The sequence below is a fragment of the Periplaneta americana genome, chromosome 7 (genome assembly GCF_040183065.1).
Source record: "Periplaneta americana isolate PAMFEO1 chromosome 7, P.americana_PAMFEO1_priV1, whole genome shotgun sequence".
NCBI lineage: Eukaryota > Metazoa > Arthropoda > Insecta > Blattodea > Blattidae > Periplaneta > Periplaneta americana.
The window spans coordinates 2,289,930-2,314,442 of record NC_091123.1 but is presented as its reverse complement, the minus strand read 5'-3'; the positions used below and the strand labels follow the sequence as shown (position 1 = coordinate 2,314,442).

At 36.3% G+C, this 24,513-nt stretch overlaps 1 protein-coding gene across 4 annotated transcripts in view; it reads left to right on the top strand.

Moving 5' to 3' along the window:
• Positions 1–24,513, top strand: part of Sh (Potassium voltage-gated channel protein Shaker) — a 627,168-nt gene that overhangs the window by 568,304 nt on the left and 34,351 nt on the right. For 2 of the 4 annotated variants that reach the window (XM_069830140.1, XM_069830138.1), the window contains exons 5-6: positions 11,742–11,871; positions 18,679–18,869. In XM_069830140.1, the coding sequence (XP_069686241.1) occupies positions 11,742–11,871; positions 18,679–18,869 (321 nt within the window). Of the gene's footprint in view, positions 1–11,568; positions 11,699–11,741; positions 11,879–18,678; positions 18,870–24,513 lie in introns of all 4 variants that reach the window. The other 2 variants (XR_011332902.1, XM_069830139.1) reach the window with 2 other exon arrangements.

Sequence of the window (24,513 nt, the reverse complement as noted above, 5' to 3'; positions counted from 1 at the left end):
TAAATTTCCAATTTTTATATTTCCATTTCGTACAGTATTCTGGTCACGAGACATAATCATATACTTTGTCTTTTAATAATAATAATAATAATAATAATAATAATAATAATAATAATAATAATTCATTCAGACAATGTTTTTGCATGTAACGGCGAAAGGACTGTATAACTATTTTTCTTTTTCTTTCTGGTGGAATAACTAAGATGACGTAACGAGGTCTCTCTCTCTCTCTCTCATATCTGAGATCTGGCCGACCTTCGAGCCTATCCCAATTACTTGGGAATCATCAGTGACGTAATGAGCGAGTTTCTGGCCGAGAGCCAGGTTGCCATGGCGACGGAGGAAGCTGCCTGGCAGCGTCGCCAGATGGCGTGATTTATCTTGGCACGGGCTGAATTTTAGGATCTGTTTTATTTATCATTAATGCGGGTAGGCTGGCTGATACTGCTGCTACCCTGCTTTATGGAGGAATAGCCTAATACATGGCACTGCAATACACATTTCAGCATTGTGTGTTAAATATATATTTTGTAATATTTACTACTACGGCATGTAGATAAATACTAGGGAAAAAGCAATGAAAAAGTTATAAATGTAGAGTCAGTAACTCAATTTTCAACTTCAGATATTCTTTATACAGGGTGAATTGTAAGTAATATAATTAATTTCAGGGGAGTTATTCTTTGAGATATTTAAAACAAAAAAGTTTAACACAATTTTGCTCCTTTTTTGCTTCCTTTTCGAGATAAAAATTGTTTTATATGAAACATTTAATATCGTGTTTTGGGAAACCCATTGATTTAATTCCCAATATTCTCTGTGAATTTAAGAGAGAAGTGTATTATGATAATGGGCAGTAAGAATAAAGCTTAAGTACTTTCTCAAGGTTTAGACTTTTGAGTATGATCACTTCCTGTGATTATACAGGGTGTTTCAAAAATACGGGGCATAATTTCAGGTATGTATTTCCCACATATAGACAATCAAAATAGTTCATTACAACATGTGTCCGGAAATGCTTCATTTCCGAGCTATGGCCTTCACAACATTGAAATTCACCGGAACCATACCTCATGTTTTAGAACACACTCCACTGACCAATCGTCAACACATTCACTTCTTGCATGATGGCGCTCCTACACACTTCAGTCGTACGGCTCGCCGGTACTTGGATCGAAGGTTTCCTGATCGATGGATAGGTAGAGGTGGCCCAATTGCTTGGCCTCCACGCTCACCTGATCTGAACCCTCTCGATTTCTACTTGTGGGGCCATTTAAAATCATTGGTTTATTCGTCTCCGGTGCCTGATTTGGAATCCCTTCGGAATCGAATTGTAGCATGTTATGAGGACATACGCAATACTCCTGGAGTTTGGGATCGTGTTTGCAGGTCAATGAGACATCGATGTGAGGTCTATATTCAAGCAGGAGGTGGACATTTTGAACATCTTCTGTAATGACAACGACCTGCGGAAAGAAAAACGTTCCGGTGAATTTCAATGTTGTGAAGGCCATAACTCGGAAATGAAGCATTTCCGGACACATGTTGTAATGAACTATTTTGATTGTCTACATGTGGGAAATACATACCTTAAATTATGCCCCGTATTTTCGAAACACCCTGTATACTCGTAATCACTAGAACATACTCATTTTCGTAAGAATAAAGACATTCTACCTAACGCGAATATATACTCATCTCTACAGCCTTCTTGACCGTTTAAAAGTTAGTATGTACTCATGTTACCTATCCTCTTTGACCACATTGCACCGTGATGCTCAGTTTTTTTTATAGACTTCCATATGCTATAGACATCTGTAGTGGTTTGTGTTTTGGTTTTTATAAACAAATAAACAAATAAATAAATTAATTAAATAAGTAAATAAATAAATGAATAAATAAATAAACATGAAAAAGAGAGTGAATCAGATAAGTCAAGTTAATAAACAGGAAACAAGAAAATAATACTGGGAAATCGTCATTACGGGATGTTGGATAGCGATTACAATCCATTTCTAGAATTCCAGTTATGCTAATTCTATTTTTTATTATAGAGAGTTATATATACAATTTAAAGTAATTTCATTTTGCAATTTAAATTTTACAAAATAAACTGTAATTGTTAAGTATATTTAACAATACAATCTAACCTTATAATTTGATAGCCATTAATATTTTTATAGGTTATGTTTTTCATGAATAACAAATACGTGTTTAACCTTTTTCGCATTCACTTTTGTGAATCGTTAAAGGCTTCTGAAGTTCACTTCTTTTTCTATATTTTTCCATGAGGCACTACATCGTTCATAAATTATGCCATTTTTTTTATTTAACTTTAAATTGAACACAAATCAACAAATATTCAGAATTGAGCCTGCTACGAACCATACTCAGAATAACATGAGAACGAACTTATAAATATGAGAATATACTAGCTTTTATTCTTATCAAGCTTGAGTATATTATATTCTATACAAGATGGACACTTGAGTATATTCTACTATGCTTCCATGTTATGAGTATGTAATCAAAAATGAGTAGGTACTCAAATGTTTTTATTCATACTAACAAGAGTATATACTAAAAAAAAAGTCCAGTATACACTATATACTCATGTTTATTCTTACCATGGAATAAATAATTGAAAAAAAAAAATAGGTTTGTCTTTTAAATGTGTAGAAATCTGATCGGAACAAATGTAACTCTCGTTCTGAAAATGAATTTTAAAATGTTACATTTTATTCGAATCAAATTTCTGCACATTTAAAGGACAAAACTAAAATTATTTCAACCATTTCCTATCATAATGCACTGATCTCTTAAATTGAATGTGAATATTGGGAAATCTATCAATGGTTTTCCCAAAACACGCTATGAAATGTTTCATATAAAACAATTTTTATCTCGGAAAGGAAGTAAAAACGAGCAAAGTTGTGTTATACTTTTTTGTTTGAAATTCCTCAAAGAATAATCCCCTGAATTTAAACACTTTACGGTTCACTCTATATAGCAAAAATGTGAAACATTAACTTATACAGGGTGGAAGTGAAAATATAACCTTGGAGATTTAAAGGGACGATAGGGTACATTTAAATGAATAGAAAACCTATACTACGTTTTGTGATTAAATGCACGGTTAATTAGAAAATTATGTCTGAAGTTTTAGCAGTACGACAACATCGTCGCTAACACACTCTTCTCGTGATACAGATGTAAGAGGTCAACGAACTCGGTGTGTCTCGCTAGATGGGCTGTTCTCTGGCGCTGTGTTGCAATCCACTCGCATCGTGCAGTGACTTGAATTTAGAGGTTTTTTAAATTAAATTTACACGAAAACCGTCCATGCTATTGAAATATCCCAGGGAGATAAATGATTCTTTATTGGATTTCCTGTCGCTATGGACAAAAATCACGATCCTACTCGAAATAGTTACCGAATAACTTTTTTTTCTGTCTATTACACTTTTACTACGCCACACAACTTTTGACCAATAAAACGGTACGAAAGGACGTCTTTCAACCAATCATGGCTGCTTATCGCACAATTTTATCGCGTCCTAGCATTTGTTTAATTTTATCGCGTCCCTAGCATTTGTTTATTTTTATCACTACCCTAGCATTTGTTTCTTTGTGTGCCAACATTTCAAACTGCACTGGTCTGGACGTCAAAAAACAGAAAATTACAAACCACTCCAGTCGATGCACAGCAGTTTCAAATATGACTCGCATTGGCATTCAAGAACAAGAATTAATAAAGATCACTGGTCATATATGAAGAGCACCATTCGGAAATCCTGGATAAGTTGACGGATACACCATGTACATCAACGAGTTCACTTCTTTTACGCACACGTCCAATATAACATCAACTGAACCACCAACCACTAAAACATTCAAATTTGAAAATTTTTTATTGTTTCTTTTAATATTATTCATGTTTATTTTTTATTTAATAATCGTTAATTAAAACGTTTCTTGTTTATTTCATCATCCCTAATTAAAACTTTTCTAACACTTGTTTATATTATTTAGGTTATGTTATAGCTTCTGCTATATGATATTATGGATAGTCACGTATCAGAGATTGTTTAATACTAAGATTTATTGAAAATCATCTGTCAAGTGACGTTGATTACTGGGATCCGGATGATTGAAGTGGAATGCAAATGTTTTAATAAAAATGAAACTGAATCAACAAAGCCTTCTTGACTAGTAACCGTCCACAGAGTTCAATGAAGATTCCATAGTTGGCACAACTGATAACAAGAAAACATAATCATAAAACACTACTGCCATCTAGCGTAATGTTGAGATGGTACAATAATACATTCGAAGACAGTTGTATTTTCGTAAGTCAATTAATATTTTATTGTATTGCAGTACTTCGTTACTTCTAATCTTTATATACTTTCTTCTAATCGTGTAATAGTCAATTAAATCCCACTCCAGTTTTGATTTTCTCTAGATAAATCAAAACCTCTAGTGAGATTACTGTTGAAAAAACTATTTAACTTTCCATCAGTATGATATTATTTGCTCTGAAAATCTCCAAGACTATTTCATTTCCACCCTGTATACTGGAAGTTCTACATCATGACCGCCAAGTTCCGGGTACTTAAATCAAGAGTCACAAACAAGGGTAATGAATTCGGGATATGAATTCAATATGCAGTTGTCCGTACAAATGACAGTGAGGTTGTGGATAGCAGAGCACTGATTAGAATCCAGAAGCAAAATGTATGATAATAATAAAAATACATTATTTCCCCTTTTATGAGGTCTGCAACTTCAGAGAACTTGCTGGCAGACTCTTGTAGCGGTTTGGGTACCTCCATAACATGCTACAGTTTTCGCTTCTATTCGTATCTCTATTATTTTCTCTAATAACATTACATGAATTGGACATGCTATGTTATGTAATATTACCCCACAGTTTCCTCGCTTTGTACAACCCTGTGTTAAACTCTGCCAGGCTTATTTCATGCTGTGTTCTGTTTCAGTACTTCATTGTATAATTCCAACACTAGATTCAAGAAACCATCTTCCCTTTGGTACAGTATATCTCACGAACATATATTAATGGATGTAATATAGATTCTGAGTGGAAATATAATACTAAGAATTATTACGAAAATGCTTTATTCATGTGTACGTAATTATCTTTGATTGCTAATCACCAGGCTTCGAGACTTTGGACCCGATACAATAAGTTTACTGTGCATGTACTATAGGTTGTTGACTCGCTGCAGGTAGTGAAAGGTAAAGATGTGTTGAGGTAACTACGTTGCTATTTAGAGTAGAGTACGGTAGTATGGGGAAACACATATGTACATTCTGAAAGTAAATATACGTCACACAATGACAATGTCAAAATAATGTGAAAAGCATTTATTCTCCTGTCTTTTATAAGAATTTGTGTTTAATTATACACAGTGTTAATGGTGGAAATAAACATGTAGTAATTTTAATTTCTTCATTTATCCTATTGGTCGTCTTTAGGAAGTGCAGTTACAGTACTGAATTGCAATGTACTACAAGATACATTTTCAGTGTCTCAAACGTAAATCTTTTTCGGTTATCTGCCAAAGTTCTCTACGTCGCATGACGTGATAGGAGCAAAACGAAAAAAACCTAACATCATTGCAGTCTCTAAGAGACAGTCCTTTATTCTCGGGTGACTCTATGTCCACTAATTTGCTGTTTATGTTACACAATGTTCGATATCCGTTATTTTCACATAAAATTGATTTCCACTTCTGTTTCAGTAACCGGTGTACTTGGTGTGTCATTAAATCTCTGTGTCATTTCCTCAACTAATTTGAGGACTTCCGGCATCTCTTGCTCTGACTTTTCTAACCGTGTAATAGTTTCAGACACAGTTTGTATGAAAACCAAATAATTATCCGTCAGAACCTTCAAATCCAGAGCGTTTTCCTTTGCGTATTTGTTGGCATTCATTCTACAGTACCCCCACCCACTGTACTCTTCACCACTATACTCAGTACGCCGTTATGCGGATTTCCCACTGAACTGCTCTATCGGGTCCGAAGTCTCGAAGCCTGCTAATCACGAATTAAAAAAAAAACTTTACCAAGTTGATGTTAAAATATATGCAGAAATTATTCAGATAATTTTCCCTTCGTTAGTTCATGTCAACAAGTTTAATATGAAATCTTACTTAATTTTTCACATCAAACTTAGATTAAGTCTCATGAAATTCTGTAATTTGCATCATTGTGATTATTATAAACGGATAATGGACTCTACTGTAAGTAAACTCACTTGCTCAAAATATTCTGCTTTAATAATTAGGTATGTCTTATTCTCTCCGTCAAGTAGCTGGCCACATGTGATGTCCTAGGTCCATACGCTGTTCTCTTATGATAATAGTTGGAGGACTCATGGGCAGTAGGCCTATCCCATGAAAACTGCCCTAACACTTCGTCCAGAAGCGTAGTGGTGTGTAAATTAATTTGGACAGTCGTTTTGTTTCACAGAAATGATCTTGGTTAGGCGCTACATATTATAGATACAAAATAAATGTTTTCGATGATAAATCTGAGAGGTTCAGTGACCTTCCCTAATTATTTTCACCTTACTGGAAGTATATTTTTTTAAATTAAGAAGGCATCTTCAAAAAGTAACCAACCGACATAGCGAATACGAAATCACTGTAATTACAAGGAGAGGACACGCTCTGTATATCACCGAATTAAATAAGATTGTGTGAGGTGAAAGTACAAGACGTACTGTTTAAAGTCATACCTGGTATGGGTGGCCAATGACCCCTCGTTTTGGAAATATTGGCTATTGTTTGTGACATACTTCCGTTAGGTGGCTAATATGGAAGCATTAGACTGTGTAACAGCGTAGCCCATATGGTTGGATGCTGAGTTGTCATCCAGGCAACGTGAGTTCGAATCTTAACTGGTCCTATATTTTTTTCTTTTAATAATGATTAATATTGTGATCACAGTTATCTATTTACATACCTATATCATATTTCTCAATGTATTGAATGCTGCATCATGTTTTAAACAAATTACTAATTAACTATCATTGTATTGTAAAGGATAAACAATGAAATACTGCTCACGTAGGAAGGTAAGATGTGTACTGGTTCTGTTCTATTTCTGTAGCAGCTATTCCACTTCATTTTGTACCCGATTCATTATGTCATAAAAACACACAAAACATACATATTTCCAGCACCATGCACAGCAAATGAAAGCTTGTCCACAGTCACACACATTTTTCCGCACTTCTGCGAAACAGACATCCTTCACATTCACAAACACTTCTCGTTCGTTTATCAATTTTGATGCATACCACGCATATTTCAACATGGCTTTGAATATAGGAGCTGACAACTGAAAGTGAATTAATAATAATAATAATAATAATAATAATAATAATAATAATAATAATATCAAGTTTTAAAAAATGAGAAGGCATTAAGATTCGAACTCGGGTTGCCTGGATGACAACTCAGCATCCAACCACATGAGCTACGCCCTTACACAGTCTAATGCTTCCCTATTAGGCACCTAACGGAAGTATGTCACAAATAATAGCCAATATTTCCAAAACGAAAGGGTCATTGGCCACCGATACCAGGTATGACTTTAAACAGTACGTCTTGTACTTTCATCTCACACAATCTTATTCCATTCGGTGATATACAGAGCGTGTCCTCTCCTTGTTAGATGGATAAGAAACTGAACGCACCTCAACTCAATCGAGTATATGTGGGATCTGATGAAGGCAAGACTGGGGAAAATAGGTTGGTGATAATGGAGCCATAGACAAAGAATGTGTTGTTGTATAAAGGGGATGTGATTACAAATACAATGCCGACAAGTCATACAAATTAATACTCTATTAAGAAGAGTGTAAAATTGAATTTATGTAAGAAAGTTAGTAAATACAGTATATCAGTTTCACGTTTGTCCTACTTAATTTACCCCTTTGTACTTCGCTTTGGACTTCCCGGAAGTTGCTCATAAGTCATTAGTTAACGAAATCATAACGGCATACAATCCAAAATAAATTGATGCTTTCCTTCAGTGGTGTGGTTAGACTGGTAACACGAAATACTCTTCAGTAACGTAGGAATTAATTTATAAAATATACATTTCCTTTAATTTTTCAGGTTTTGATTGACTAATTACGAAGAGGGCCACACCATTAGAACAGATTTGTGCAGCCCTAGGGTCTTACAAAAGTTAGGTACCGTCCTTCTTGCGCCAAACATCAATCCTGTGACACTGATATCCTCAAGTTGGTATCTGTGTTTGTAATACGGCAGCCGTGGCGAAAATGCGATCGTGCGCCGAGCCACTGTGTAACCTGCAACGTGCATAGCACCTATGGAGGGAGGCGAACACCCGAAGGGGAAGTGAAGCAACTGTCTGACTTATTAACGGATTTTCATTTTCCTTACGTCAAAAACTTAAATATAATTTTATACAGTACAAGGCTACAAACTAGTGTTAAGTACGTGTAACGAAGAAAGAAATGAACAATAAATGAACAATATCACAATCTAAAATTAACTGACTTGAGAATGTCTCTGCGACAGAGTTTCAAAATCAGGAATTATGTCACTTACTGCCAGTCGTAGTTGATTACGAAGGTATTTGTCTATCAGTCGTAATCTAAATTTGGTTTTTACTGTTTTCATTCTTGAAAATAATTTTTCACAAACGTAAGTTGTAGCGAACATGGCTTCAACAGAGCAAGCGAAAGAACGAAGCTTCAAATATTTATTTTTTGCTAAAGATTTGAAAAGTTCAACATTTGTCAAGTCCTTACATCTAGCTTTCATTTAACATCACATTGTAAATCTGTGAGTTCAAATTGAAGATCTAACCGTATTATTCGTACATCAACTGAAAAAGGATCGACGTACAGAGATGATGATGATGATGATGATGATGATGATGATTTAACCCTTTATTGTTTCATTAGTAACATGTATTATAACGCCGTTTTATGTTATACAACCGTTTTCCTCGTAATACTTGTGAACAAATCATACATTTAATATTCTCATCATATTGGCAGCAAAAAAATGCGTCCTCCCATCCTACTTGAAACTTTCGTTTTTGTAGAGGTACATGGTTTCGAGAGAGACATTGCGACAATACGCCACTCGCAGGTCAGAGACAAATACAAATGGAACGGAGTTTGACTCCAGTGAGTGAGAGGGTGGGGGTTGTAGGTAGGAAGCGCATAGCTATCATTGCGAGCCACAATGTGCTCGTGAGTCACATTTTCGCCACGGCTGTAATACGGGATGGCTGGCACAAGATTGCCCGGTTATAAAACAAAACTTTAATAATTTCATTATTTTGGAAAATTTTAAGGGAAACTTGATGTTAAGTCAACATTATGGTAATTCCATTAACACACTCAAATCAAGAGACTTTAATGAAGCATAACTGTATTCAATCATTGTACGTAACCAAATGGTCCAGGCCTCGAGGCGACAAGAAGTAATTGCTAATGAAGCAATAGGCTTATTCAGTTAGGAACAAGGACTGGGGTTGTAGGGGAAGAAAATGATTAATGGGGTTGGTGAGGTCTCTCTTCCAATGAGACATTGTTGAATGAATGTGTGGAACATATTTTTATTATTTTTCGTTATTTTTGTAATATTCTGTTCGTCAGAATAGATCCTTGAACAACTACACTGTTAGTTGGACACCCAAGAGAATTAGAGGCTCTTGCAAAAATTCTGGCGATGTAAATTATATTAGTGCCAACATTGTGAAACTTCCAAGTCTTTATTCTCCTGAGTTTTGAAGATAATTGGCCATGGTGAAGCATATAGGCATATCCTTTAACAAAATCGTGCAGGCTGGCAAGAAATAGCAAGCCAATAAAAAACCAAATTCATTTTAGTTTTTAAGTAGTAAATAGTAATATGCGTTACAAGAGCGGTATGCTGACGTTTTCATGTTCGAGGAAAAGTTTGAAAAAGCGAAACGTAGTTGAGCTTTTTTAATTTCCGAGAACATGAAAACAAACATACCGCTCGTGTATCGTACATTATTTTGTGCGAAGATCGTTTATTACATACCTGGAAGAGGAATTTCTAATTAGTTGCAATGAAATCTCCATGTTGGTTTCTGATCAATGACGGCAAATTTGGAAAACAAATATATCTATCTTCAACATTGTTGCTTTAAAATGTTTTCTGTGTTTACTATACTCCAGCAGGCCGTGATATACGTCTGTCTTTCCCCCCCCCCCAGTCTATGATGAGTCTGGAATCTTGTTGATTTTTTCACGGCTTCCTTAATGTTACTTGCATCACAAATGCAGTAACACACATAACAATTTCCCTCTTCTTACCGCTTAAGCGCGACATTCATTTTACTGCTTTAGGCTTTTAACATATTATTTTTAGAGACGTTTAACATAGTAATAATTATAAATTGGAAACTTACCACTGCAATTTCACCTAAATTGCAATGTTAATTATTGTTTTTAAATATTTGCAAAAATTAAGTAAAGTCTACTACTCCACGAAACTTATTGCATTCCTGATACAAGTAACATTAAGGAAGCCGTGAAAAAATCAACAAGATTCCAGATGCCGATGTTATTACTGCAATATGTTATATAAATAATATTGTTAAAATATTAAAATGAAAAATAAATCATTACCTAACCTGACCGTTTGTTTTAAGTTCGCATTTATAGACTGGGGGAAAAAAAGACAGACGTATATCACAGCCTGCTGGAGTATAGTAAACACAGAAAACATTTTATAGCAACAATGTTGAAGAAAGATATTAAGTTTTCCGAAGTTGCCGTCATTAAACAGAAACCAACATGGAGATTTCATTGCAACTAATTAGAAATTCATCTTTCAGGTATGTAATAAACGATCTTCGCACAAAATAATGTACGATACACGAGCGGTATGTTTGTTTTCATGTTCTCGGAAATTAAAAAAGCTCAATTACGTTTCGCTTTTTCAATCTTTTCCTCGAACATGAAAACGTCAAGATACCGCTCTTGTAACGTATAATACTATTGTGGTGGTGTAGAGTTTACTTAATTTTTGCAAATATTTAAAAACAATAATTAACAGTGCAATTTAGGTGAAATTGCAGTGGTAAGTTTCCAATTTATAATTATTACTATATTGAACGTCTTTAAAAATAATATGTTAAAAGCCTAAAGCAGTAAAATGAATATGACGCTTAAGCGGTAAGAATAGGGTAAATTGTTATGTGTGTTAGGTTGGGAATAGTGAATGTGGTATTTCACACTTACCGCGTATTGGTTTTGTGCGGAAAGCAAGCAAATACGCACGATCTCGCACAAAAGTCTTTTCATAGTACACAACTGTACAAATTTCTAACATTTTTCGATACTTGCACATATTTTTATAGCCGATTCGAAACGAAAATACCAGTTTTAAACTATTTCGAAATATTGTATGTACTAATCATTTTGAAAATGTGGTTCCGACCATCCGCCAGATCTCGTTGCTTTCAATGGCGGAGTTAGGGAGGGTGCCGTTACGTCAGCATGCTCCGTCTCCTGTTGCAGGTGTGATTCTGTTCTCGAGCGCCGTCTACTTCGCAGAGGCCGGCTCGGAGCAGTCCTTCTTCAAGTCCATCCCCGACGCTTTCTGGTGGGCCGTAGTTACCATGACAACCGTGGGCTATGGTGACATGAGGTAACGTCTCTACTCGGCTTGACGCCCTCCCCTTGTCTTTCAGGTGTGGTTCTCTTCTCGAGCGCCGTTTACTTCGCCGAAGCCGGCTCGGAGAACTCTTTCTTCAAGTCGATCCCTGACGCGTTCTGGTGGGCAGTTGTTACCATGACAACCGTGGGCTATGGTGACATGACGTATGATGTACTCAATTTCATAAGCGATTTTTTAGTTCATACATTATATACGCTCTTGGTTTGCTTTTGGTTTATTACTTCCACCCACACGTAGCTTGCATTGCCAATGTTACTACTTTCCCCCCAACATTTTTTCAATTGTTTTTTTTTTATTTTTTACTTTTTTATGATTATTATTGAAAACAGATTTCAGTAGAAAGAGAGAAATAAGAATATAGAAAAAAAAAAATACGAAGAAAATTCTTTGTTGGTACACACGAGTAGCGTTCAAATTTCCCCATACTGCAAGCGTGGACGACAGAGGACCTGCCGAGAGTCACCTACAGGAGCTGGGGGTCCCGGATGCTGTTATGATTATGCTCATTCTGTTTAGTAGCTATGTTGACAACATTCGCCATAACCGATCCACCCCCCCCCCGTAACCAACCCCCACTGCACCCCTCTCCCCGTTCCTACCCAGCCCTTGCAGCCAGCAAAAAACGCAGATGTTGTAACAAATTCCATGTTGTATCTTCAGCATTCTCTCTCTCTATCTATCTCTATGCCCTGTTTTATTATTATTATTATTCTGCGTGTTGCCACAACCCTCTCTACTTCACACTACAATACTCAATGTGTTCGTGGCCTCGTGGTGCTTGTACATACTTGACTGATTGGCGTCGCTATGGTTTCACGTACAAAATTACATTTTATATCAATGGACAGAGATGAAACAAAGAATTTTCTAAGTGGAATGTACCTCGACAATCAAGAAGCTAATCTTATTCATTTGTTTCTGTGACTTTGAAAGAAATGAACGAGATTGGCTTTCCTCGATTGTTTTCTTTTTTCTGCACAACAGTAGAATTTGGCGCATGTCTAGTCTAACAACTAGTGAATGGTGTGTGTGTGCGTATTTGTTCGGTGTCGCCGGGGCAGTGGTGTTGCTTGCACCCCACCTGCATGGTCGTTTGTTTTTTTATGTTTCTTATTCCGTTTCCACTTTCCTTCTGTTTGGTTCTTAACATTAATACTGCCCGTGAGTGGTTGGGTGTGCTATATGAGATGGAATGATTGTGTTCTTAACATTTTCATTTTGGTCACGGTTGAGGTGGCCGCTTTGTTACTGTTTTCGTTCATAGATGTCTCTCCTCTCGTGTGTGCGATGCTTCCCTGTGGTCTTCGATGTGCCTCTACCGACCTCTACCGCCCTTGTATGTCCCTCTGCCTCTACGTCCTTGGTTCGAGCGAGAACTCCCGTCCGTGTTCGTCGTCAGCTTTTCCAAATTTTGAAATTATAGTCCCGTCGCTCTAATTTCCGGCAGCCAATCGCGTTGCAGGTCGGCTACATTTAAACGTGTGCGTCTTGTGATTCACTGATTCATTTCTTAAGGCTCGATAAATACTTAATATAATCGCCCGCCATTTTAGCTCTTTCGTTGGCGTTCGCAGAAAGCACACGAAGACGTTATTTGCCGCTCAATTATTTGCTGAATTACAGAGCGTTTGATTTATTATCATAGGAGCTACGACATGATAATGTTTAACGGTGTGGCAAATAGATTCCTCGTATAGTAGCTCGGCAACGTAAGAACAAAAATGGCGAACGATACTACCTACCTAGACTTTATAGAGCCTTCACTTTCTAAGACGTAAGCAAAGAAATAACAGCGTCGGGACTATAGTAATTCTCTTCATGTCAAATAAGATATGAGGACCACGTCAAAGAAAGCTATGACCTCTCTCGAATAATTTGGATCTTCGTAGCAATGTATCACTGCTTCGTGTTCTCGACCGATAAGTGTCATATCTCCTCCGATACAAAATGGAAATTCATGACAGTCTCATTAAACTTACGAGAATTCAGCTTACAGAAACAATCATCCTTTCTGGTAACATTCACATATTCTTTAAAGCTTTTATGCTCGACCATGCCGAAATGTAGTAATTATACACCTGATAGCAGCCTTTAATGGACCTCATTAAAGTACACCTATTCATTAAAGTTCAGGTTTTCGATTATTCTCGGATATGCAATCGAAAGACAACGACGGAAACGTCACGGAGGCTGGAAATCCAATACTGTCGCAGAAGGTTATGTTCTGTTACTATAATAATTAGCGTTAATTGTAAATTATATTCAAATAAATTCAATTTGTCATCTCGTTTTTCAATTCTAAATCAATTTCCAGGTTATATCAAAATTAGTTCATGTTATTCTCTAGATTACATCAAGGTCAATGACATTATTGTTCCTCGGAAAAAATCAATACTTTCGCGTCTGCGCACATCTCACAATTTACGAGCTATGCACAAGGTCACTTCCGATCTTCAGTCAGATACGAATAAAATGAATACTTCTGAATAATTTCAAGTTAGAAATATGGTCGAGCATAAAAAGTCGTATGAAACTTGCCTGTAATGGTAATTAAGACGCTCGTATGAAAATTATGAAACTCGCTTGCGCTCGTTTCATAAACAAACATACTCGCGTCTTAATTACTATCATTATAGGCTCGCATAATGTACTATTATTCGTCGATTTGAAGTTCTAATCGCCTGTATTAGCTAGAAATAACTGCTGTACAAAATTTCAATCATTTGATTTCGTGGCCTACATTATGTAAGTATAAAAATATAAATTTTGTACGAAGATAGAAAAATTAAGATCTCAAAACTTTTTAACCATAATTGACGAAAAATAATTAATTCTGTTTATTTTGACTTGTAGGCCTACTGTACCGTAAACTGGGGTTACTTTGAACATGGAGGAAACTTTGAACATTTTTTCAGAAAGTCATATTTAGGTTTCTACATGCTGCACTTGTTTTAGATGGAGTTAAATTATCATAAAATCATTCTCATTTCCAAATTTACCTCCATATATAATATATAATTTATTTCAAGAAATAGTCTGCCCAGGCATCCTGGGTTGCCAAAAACACAGAATAACACACATATAAGAATAGTAATGATTACAGTAAGATAGATGAGCCAAATTTAAATGTGAACTAGGAGCTTGAGTTTAAGAAATAATAAATTTGTACATATATTTGTAACAATCACACACTAACGAATAGAAAAGGGGGTGGGGGTATTATGATATTCCGTATAAATGATTTTTCAGAATTGCCACAGACCCTTTAATGGTTGAAGTAATTATTTTTGGAATGATGTCATGGATTCCAAATGTTTTGATAGTGTTTACAGTTGATCGTGGGATGGTGCCCCTCGCTCCGATCATTAAACCATGTACTTCCCAGGTGCCTTCCATCTGATATTTTTCTCGAAAATACGGAATAGTAGGCTCATAAATTTGTTGTTTTTCTTTGTTGACCTCGGATGGTTGGGTCTGGCTCATCTCAAATCTAACAGTTGGGTCCAGTATAAAGCCTTTACTATTAGTCTTGTCTAGAGCCACGATGTCCGCTCTTCTAATTCCGCCGCCTTCAGACGCAACGCAGTGCACCTCTTCATGGACCTCGAAGGATTTGTTTCTAAGGGCTTGTGCTATTAGTTTTCGGATGTTATGATGGCGTGAATTTCTCAGGAGTTCTCCATGCTGACAGGATCCTAGGACGTGTGCTAAGGTTTCAATCTCGTTGCAGCATGTAGAAACCTAAATATGATTTTCTGAAAAAATGTTCAAAGTTTCCTCTGTGTTCAAAGTAACCCCAGTTTACGGTAGGCCTACACTTAATTGGACAATATAAAATATTTTTACAGGAAAAAAATTATGAATTTATTAATTACAGAAATTTAATATATCTGTGTATAATTTCAAGCATATGAACCTAGACTTGGTAAAAATATTTTTTTTTTTGAAAATAAAACATCGTAATACCGAATTTGAAAGTAGAACTTGGTGGAAATATTATGTTGAAATTAAATTCTTTAACTATTATTACAATTTTATCAGGATTCAAAGTACGAAAATTGAAGATCTAAAATTTGGAGGAAAAAGTCACATTTTGGTCACTTTTGATGGAAATGATTTAAGTCACTAGACTGAAGTACTGCATGGACACAATTCGGTCTTGGAGTAATAAAGATTATTTTATTTTCGCAATAACGTCCGTTACGTTTGCAGTCAGTAGTGAAAGAAGCCCAGTGTTAGCTTCTGAATAAATACAGTTATTTCATTCCTTCTCTAAGGCGAATAGTGTATTCCTTTGCATGGGGTTAAGGCAGCCAGAGCGTGATACAGACTATTCGATGAAGGAACAGGTTTACTGCCCATTCATACACAGGATTAAGCGATGTGCAGTGCAAATCATTGCCTTGACGTATTTCTACACGACTTGATATTCTTCGTTACATTTAAGTGAAAATAATTACCATCAACAAACATTCTCATGGGAGCAGATAAAAAAAGTTATATTTTTTTCTTCCATTATGTTAATAATGTCAAAACAAGTGCTTGTACAAATTTGGCCACTCGAGCGCAATTGCGGGATAAGTTTCCCTGAGGCCGTTTACAGAAAGAAAACACAATTTTATTGGAAAAATTCATTGAAACAGAACAACTGTTGAGATATTTTTCAACATATTTTCCACTGGAATTGAAATATTTGTCACATCGTGGAAGGAAAAAAAAACAACTTTTATGCTCGACCATGCCGAAATGTAGTAATTATACACCTGGTAGCAGCCCTTTAATGGACCTCATTAAAGTACACCTATTCATTACAGTTCAGGTCTTCCAAAAATCAGAAAACGCCATTGTAGCAATATGAAAGCGCAAGTATCGATTATTCTCGGATATGCAATCGAAAGACAACTAGCGAAACGTCACGGAGGCTGGAAATCCAATACTGTCGCAGAAGGTTATGTTCTGTTACTATAATAATTAGCGTTAATTGTAAATTATATTCAAATAAATTCAATTTGTCATCTCGTTTTTCAATGTCTAAATCAATTTCAAGGTTATATCAAGATTAATGTTCATTTTATTCTCTACATTATATCAAGGTCAATGACATTTGTTCCTCGGAAAAAATCTATACTTTCGCGTCTGCGCACATCTCACAATTTACGAGATATTGCACAAGGTCAGTTCGTCTCCCCAGTCACATAAGAATAACATGAATACTTATGAATAATTTAAAGTTAGAAATATGGTCGAGCATAAAAAGTCGTATGAAACTTGACTATAATGGTAATTAAGACGGTCGTACGAAAATTATGAAACTCGCTTGCGCTCGTTTCATAAACATACTCGCGTCTTAATTACTACCAATATAGGCTCGTTGCATAATGTACAGGGACATCATTTTATTTTTACTTCAATTTTTATTGTACCTGAGTTTTTGAATGTACTTCACTCCCACCCCTTCTACTAAGGAAGTTCCAACTCCACACAGAACCAAGACCGCAGATAGTAAGCAGTACTGAGTTACTGAGTATAGTACGTTCCAGAAATATGTTCGCGTTTTCCAGTGACGAAAGAGCTTTCAATATTGAATCATATTTTCGCACAGGTATTGTCCGTTTGCCTACGTCGCATCCCGATTTCCCCCACCTGCTTCTGCTCGCCCCTCTGTAATAGCTGGGCTGTCTTAGCTCTTTTCTGAAAACATTAATTTCTCTTAGGAATTGGAAGTTTACGTAATATTATACAGCTGTTTAATTTAACTTAAATAAAAGGGCCTCGTTAAGTAATTAACTGTCACGTGATTTCCTCCCTTTCTACAATCCTGCGGCATAACCACTTGGACGGACAGTAGATAGCATGTCTGAGTAATTTTATATTTTCGGGTCGGGCAGAAGTGAAGATTGAATTTACAGTACGTAGAGTAAGTACAGAATTATTTCAACATGAGTTACTAGTACGAAGGACGAAACTGGCAATTGGAATTAGATGCAATAGTCTATAGTGCGATAATATGCACAAAAGAACTGAAGCCTGTATCGAAATGAACGGCCACCATTTTCAAAATTGTGTTTAAATATTCATATTATGATTATTTTTAAATTTAACTTCTTTTTCTATATTGTACGCTAATGTGCTGTAGACAGTATAATATACACTGCATAATGAATACGTTCGTATGGATAACTCACTTCGTGAGTAAAAACACTTATTCTTAATAAGATTAAAGAAAAACCTAATGAAAATTATCGAACTCAAAATCGCGATATTTCCTAGTTTACGTAAATGGATGAATTACTTTTCTTCCATCCTATACCTAGTAGAGTGATTTGTGTTTTACGCCAGTATCATCGAACTCCAGTCTTGGAGGGGGGAGCAAGCGGTGTTTCCGGTTCTCTAAAGGTATAGACAGGTTAATATTAAAAATGTTAGTAAAAATAAAATGATGTCCCTGTACTATTTTATCTACCCACTGGGAATATTTGCTTGTCAGAATCGGCGCCTCGTCACTTTTCTCTTCGCAGTGATACCATGAAGCTCGCCTTTCAGAAACAAGACGAGTCTTCCCTTTTGTAAGAATAATTTAGATTGTGGTGTAATGACAGGTAAAGCCACACAGAACCTTTTTTCTATTGAACTCGCAGAAATACCAACCGAGGTCCGGTTCGCGGGACGGTGGAAGTTGCAAGACACGTTTCCTCTCGAGCACTGACGGGGGGTCGGGTATGTACCCTGCAACTAGTATCACCACCTCGGCTATATGTGCTGGCATTCTTCTCCCTCCTTCCCCCTTCGAACCCCCTCGAGGCTCTTTGAAACAGTCCGATCTCTCCTCCGACTCCCTGTCTAGTTCCTTGGTGAGAGTGACTATTTATCAACGCTGAAGCAACTGCGGAGTCTGTGCGTGCGATTCTCATCGAGGTCCCCCTCCCCCCATCCCCTTCTCCTTGTTGCAGGCCGGTCGGCGTCTGGGGGAAGATCGTGGGCTCCCTGTGCGCGATTGCCGGTGTATTGACGATCGCGCTCCCCGTGCCCGTCATCGTGTCCAATTTCAACTACTTCTACCATCGGGAGACGGACCAGGAGGAGATGCAGTCTCAGAACTTCAACCACGTCACCAGCTGTCCTTACCTCCCGGGCACACTAGGTGAGCTTATCACGTGTATGGCGTACAATTGTACTGGGTGTTCAGTTCAAAATGTGTCATTGCTCGCTGTATGCCGTCATGTGGCTAGCCGATGAGCCTAGAGAATTCAATCTTCCTACACTTCCGCAGAGTTGCATAACCTAAGAGGCAGAAAAGTTGCCTAGCAAGTACGGCGTGCATTCTGAAGAGTACATACCGATACGTACGGTAACGCCGGTAGTGGCAGGAATGTGAACTGTTTGGAAATACGCACTGTCGGGATATGGGGAGAGGGTTAAGACGATTACTTACGTATTTGTTGACATTAACTTCGACGGTCAACATGGACACGGAGCATTTGATTTGTGTTGTGGAATGTTACCGTACGCAACCGATGATAACAAATACCCTGCGTACGACTTTCCGGCGCAAAACACAGTTCGAAAGAGGTTATGGTAGCACACAGACCGTACAGACCGCCATCTGTTGCTACGACGTTCAAGTTATACCGTACACGTTCTCAAGTTCAGATTGAAGAACGCCTTAAATAATAGGCAACTTCTCTAACATATAAGCTGAAACTCGCTTCAAATCGGTGACCCAACAACAGTGACGTCATGACACACTTTGAAATGAACACCCATTACTTTAGGATAAACTCCAGAACACGGACTGCACCCTTTCCCTCTTACTTCAAAATTCCAACCTTGTGCACACAAAATAAATTATTGGCATTGAAAAGTGCCTTTTCGTAAATATAATGATGCGCATTCGACAAACGCAGACAAATCTGCTCTTTTTAGTATTTTAAGACATAATTTGGTAGGTGCAGTCCGTGTTCTAAAATTTTCCCGTCCTTTATTACTTCACATCTAACACATTATCACCACAGTCTGATATATACAGTCGCGAAGCTTGGGATGATTTTTTGCATTTCTCGCGATAGTTGCTAGCCGCTTGGAGCGCTGTGAGTACTAGGAACGATAGACTGTGCCATTGCCATCGTGATCTAATACAGGCCGTAAGGCAGACCATGTGACTCCCTTAACCCGATCACGAAGGACAGCATTTCAACCATATAAATTAGTTGGAATGCATAAAGAGTAACATATATTTCTTTCAAATGTAGTGTAATTGCATTAATAAAATTTAAAACAATGATTAAGAGTAGACTTCGTTGAATTGCCACACGCAGCATGCAATCAGGTTGCCGATGTACGGTAGTATAGAAGAGGTGAGCGACCTCCCGGTCTCGTAGTATAAGCAGTTCATGTTAAGAGTTGTGACCGGTCCAAATAGATAGAACAGCTACAGCTAATGTATATCTTTGTAAGCACTTGTTTTTTGCATTACTGTGGTTGGAATAGTCAAAGCTTAACATTTGTTCAGTGCAGACAAGAATTCAATCAAACATGCTACAAACGATTGCTCCTGGAATACCCTTACCCCCGCAGCCAGTCTTGACCCGTTAGGGAACGTGGTTGGATGCTGTTAATTATTATGCAGAACATTACGGCAAAATAATGGAGGTAATTGATGCATTGGATAGCACAGACAGTTCCGCTGTTGCAGCTGTAAAATCATTGCTTTCTGAACAGCTATTGCAAGATATTCTGTTCATTGATTCTAATTTTAAAATCGCGTCCAAAAGCATCATCCTGTTAGAATTGTCTAAACTACAACTCTCAGAAGCCCTTAATGTAGTGGATTAAGTATCACAAACCATTATCCAAAATAACAATTCACTAATTTCAGAAAAAGTGAAATGTAAGTTGAGAAATATTATTGCTAAAAATTCTGCCTATTCACAACTTCGTATTATAAATGATGTACCATCAGATCACGACAAGACATCTGAAGTTGATGTACTAAAAAGTAGTGACTTTCCGTTCTTCAAATATGTACGTAGGCTATTACATCGTGTGATGTTGAACGTACATTTTCCCAATATAAAAAATGTTTAAGTGACCATCGGAGGAGGTTACTTTGCAGTCGCTCAAAATGTACGTAACTCTTCACTGTAATGTACATATTCAAGGATGATGTATCTTACATTATATTTTAAGAGTTAATATATCTCATTATAAAATAATTGTGTATTTACATGTTTAGACATTTCCTACTTCAATGATCATTCATTATATTTCTTGAATGCAGGATACAGGTTTTATTGTAACCACAGTATACTGCTCAGTGTTTACATCAGAGGCATACTCCATCCGTTACATGCCCCCTTCTCATACAGTCTATACCTCGTGCACAGTAAACCTTGCGAATCTCGTGGCAATTCCACGAAGTCTAATTATGAGACATTTCAGACATAATTCACTAGAGAGTTAAGATGTAATATTAGGGGAGAGTCGGGTAGTATCGGACATCGGGTAATATCGGACAGTGAGTTTCTTTCATCTACTAGACGATGATAGTACCTGATTGACATGGTTACGTTTCTGTGATGTCGCATAGAGAAACGTAACCATGTCATTCAGGTACTACCATATGGTGGTAGATGAAAGAAACGCACTGTCCGATACTACCCGATGTCCGATACTACCCGACTCTCCCCTATTTTTGGTGTGAAAATTACGTTGTTCGTATGTGTAATACCTGCCTTTATTTCTATTAAATATTGCGAAATTCTTGTACATTCATTTATGCACGATTCAATAATTTTCAGTTGCACGGCACGAATATTTAGATATGTTGAAATTATAGGTTATGTTTACTGTACCGGTTGCCCCTTTGTCTAATTTTAGTGGTCTCCAATGCCCTGCCACTACATATGTACCGGTATATTATGTCTTATGAAAATTATAGGTTATGTTTAATATATTTAACTAATATTTCTATATTCGCAAGTATACATTATAATTAAACATAATGTCATGTATGATACCCCTCACATTCAATTTGTCTGTGCTTTAATACTACAATTGAGACTGGATTACTGTATTTATCTACAACCTAAGAGACGAAGTAACACAATCGTACGTACACTAATTTCATAGGAGTGGTATAGTAAATTTTCTGTCTACAATTAAGGAGGGTAAATGTGCTAAATTAAAATCACAATGTAAATTCTTTTTTATTAAACCTCAAAATAGCTTCAATTCTAAACTTAAAATGTTGACGCGAACAGATTATGTTAACATGTAAAATTCTCTTCACATTGAAATAACACAGTTTTGTAATTATTTCTGCAACATTTTATGCAACAAGAAGTAAAGGGAACTTATGGACACATTACACTAAATAAAGCTTAGCAATGATACGCAATAAAGTTATAATATAATATTTCACTGACCTCCATACACTGAAATAGAAAACCTGAACAAACATTACGGCCTGGTCTAGATCGAAAAGGCATTGACTGTACCGTATTTCGCATTGTTGTGAAAAGTTGTGTAAACTGTGAAATGTTTGTTATCGGTTGTAATAACTGTAAATGGCTAAAATACAATAATTTGAATAATAATATGAGGCAAGGAGACGTTTGTAGTGCTATAAATTCTAAGAAAAAGAGGTCCGAGTTATCCTTCTTCTGAAAGATCCAGGAAGGTGAGTTTATAAAATATAATATATACTTTATGAAAATAATATATAAACCTTATGTATTTCGTATTTCAATAGTGGAAGGAAGGTGTTAATTTTTTCAAAAGAACACGATATCGAAAGCACAATACATTTTATCGTCTGCTGGGGAAAGGTTCTGTGATGAGGCGATAGTAGCGATCCTGGTGGTTAGCAACTATCTATGGATGCATATTTAGTAAGTATTGAGCTTCGTGACTGTATATACTGGACTGTGTTATCACTATCCTGTCTGCTCCAAAAAAGTGTTGGTATTACTTTTCATTTGTACAGACCACTGGCGTACGCAGAATTTTGTCAAGGGGGGTGGGGGGGAGTCATTACTAGAATTACTTACGATTTACGTTATCGGTATTTTAAATTTTGTGTAATTTCCTAGAAGACGGGAAAAATCCAACATGGCTGACGAAAACTACCAAAAACGTTCTGCCAACTATGAAGTTCAAATGCCACCAAACATCACAAAATCAAAGATGAAAAATCAAACTTATATTCATTTTTTATAAGAAGAACAAGTCCTTCAAAAAATGAAAATATGTTTAATTTTTTATCTTTGATTTTTTTTTTTTTTTTTTTTTTTAGTGTTTGGTAGCATTCGAATTTCATAGTTGGCAGTACTTTTCTGACGGTTTTCGTCCGCACTTTACCCCCACAAGTCACTAAAACACAAAACAAAACAATAATTCTACAGTGCTCGGGAAAAGTGACACAAGTCAGTTTCCACAAACCTTTTTTGATAATTTATTGACAACTTACGGAACATCTGCTCGCTTGGAAAAAAATACATAAGTATTCCTCCCATTACAATAATTCATACAGAAAAAAATCAAATCGACATAAACCAGTGTAAGTTGTCAATAAATTTACAAAAAAGGTTTGTGGAAACTGACATGTCACTTTTTCCAAGTACTGCAGAATTCATCTGTAGTAATGTCACGAGAGGTCTGAGATCTGCCGATAAATCTCAGACCTCGAGTGACATTTATTAGGACTATTTCTTGAATAAAATAAAAATGTAAATAATATATCCCTAAAATTCGATCACAAAATATTAATAATTGTATATTTACGAATACTTAACCTATACAGACATTGTGAAGTTGAAATAGATGAATATCGATTACTGCAATAAAGAAATTCGATGTTATTATTCAGTAATGCCAATTGCGAAAAGCGAAATACAGGTTTAACAATGTTAATTACATGTACTGCACTTTTCTCTTATTATTATAACATAAATACATTTTCATTATCTGCTGAAATCATGATTTAATTTAAAATTTTATAATATAATTACAGTAACCTGATTAATACATTAATTAAATGAAGAATTGTTGAAAACGCAGTTATCTAATCTGAATGAAGGAATGTAATTTTTTTCAGATAACCTACAATGGACATGGAATTGGAAGATGAAGATTTATTTTATAGGCTACAGTTATAGGTTAGATTACCTGTGTGAGCACGACCAATGTCAGCTGTGCCTTATTTCGACCGTTACTACGTGCTACAGGAAAGCATTTTTTTATAGCTCGACAAACGCATTCTCGCTGTAGTGTGTAACGGAACTAAAGCTGCATCAACACAGTTCAATATTCCAATCGCGTATGCGTGCAATCTGGGAAGAATATTGAAAGAATCAAGTTTAAAACGTACGTTCAATTAAGATGCATGAAGTTTTATGTCTACATGGAGCGCCGTTTTGAACGTCGTCTTCACTGAGTAAATATATTAATTAATATTAAATATCAATCTTGCATTCATTGCTTTAAAGTTGAAAGAAACGTTTAACCGTGTAGTTGCATCTTAATGTATTCATGATCATCAATTTACGGGGAAGCAGTTGGCGACAACGACTAAACAAAAGAACGACCATGCGATAAATTGATAGCGATAAATCTAGCTGCAAAAATTATCGCAAAGTGTGACTGTGATTAGTTGGAATTCAAAATTTCATTACACTTCATTGGTCGAAAATGGAATGACGTCATATAAACGAAATAGTCATCCTAATTATGTCAAGTGAAGAATACAATGCGTGCAGTTCTGTGTTGTGTAACTTTCTCCATTCTCC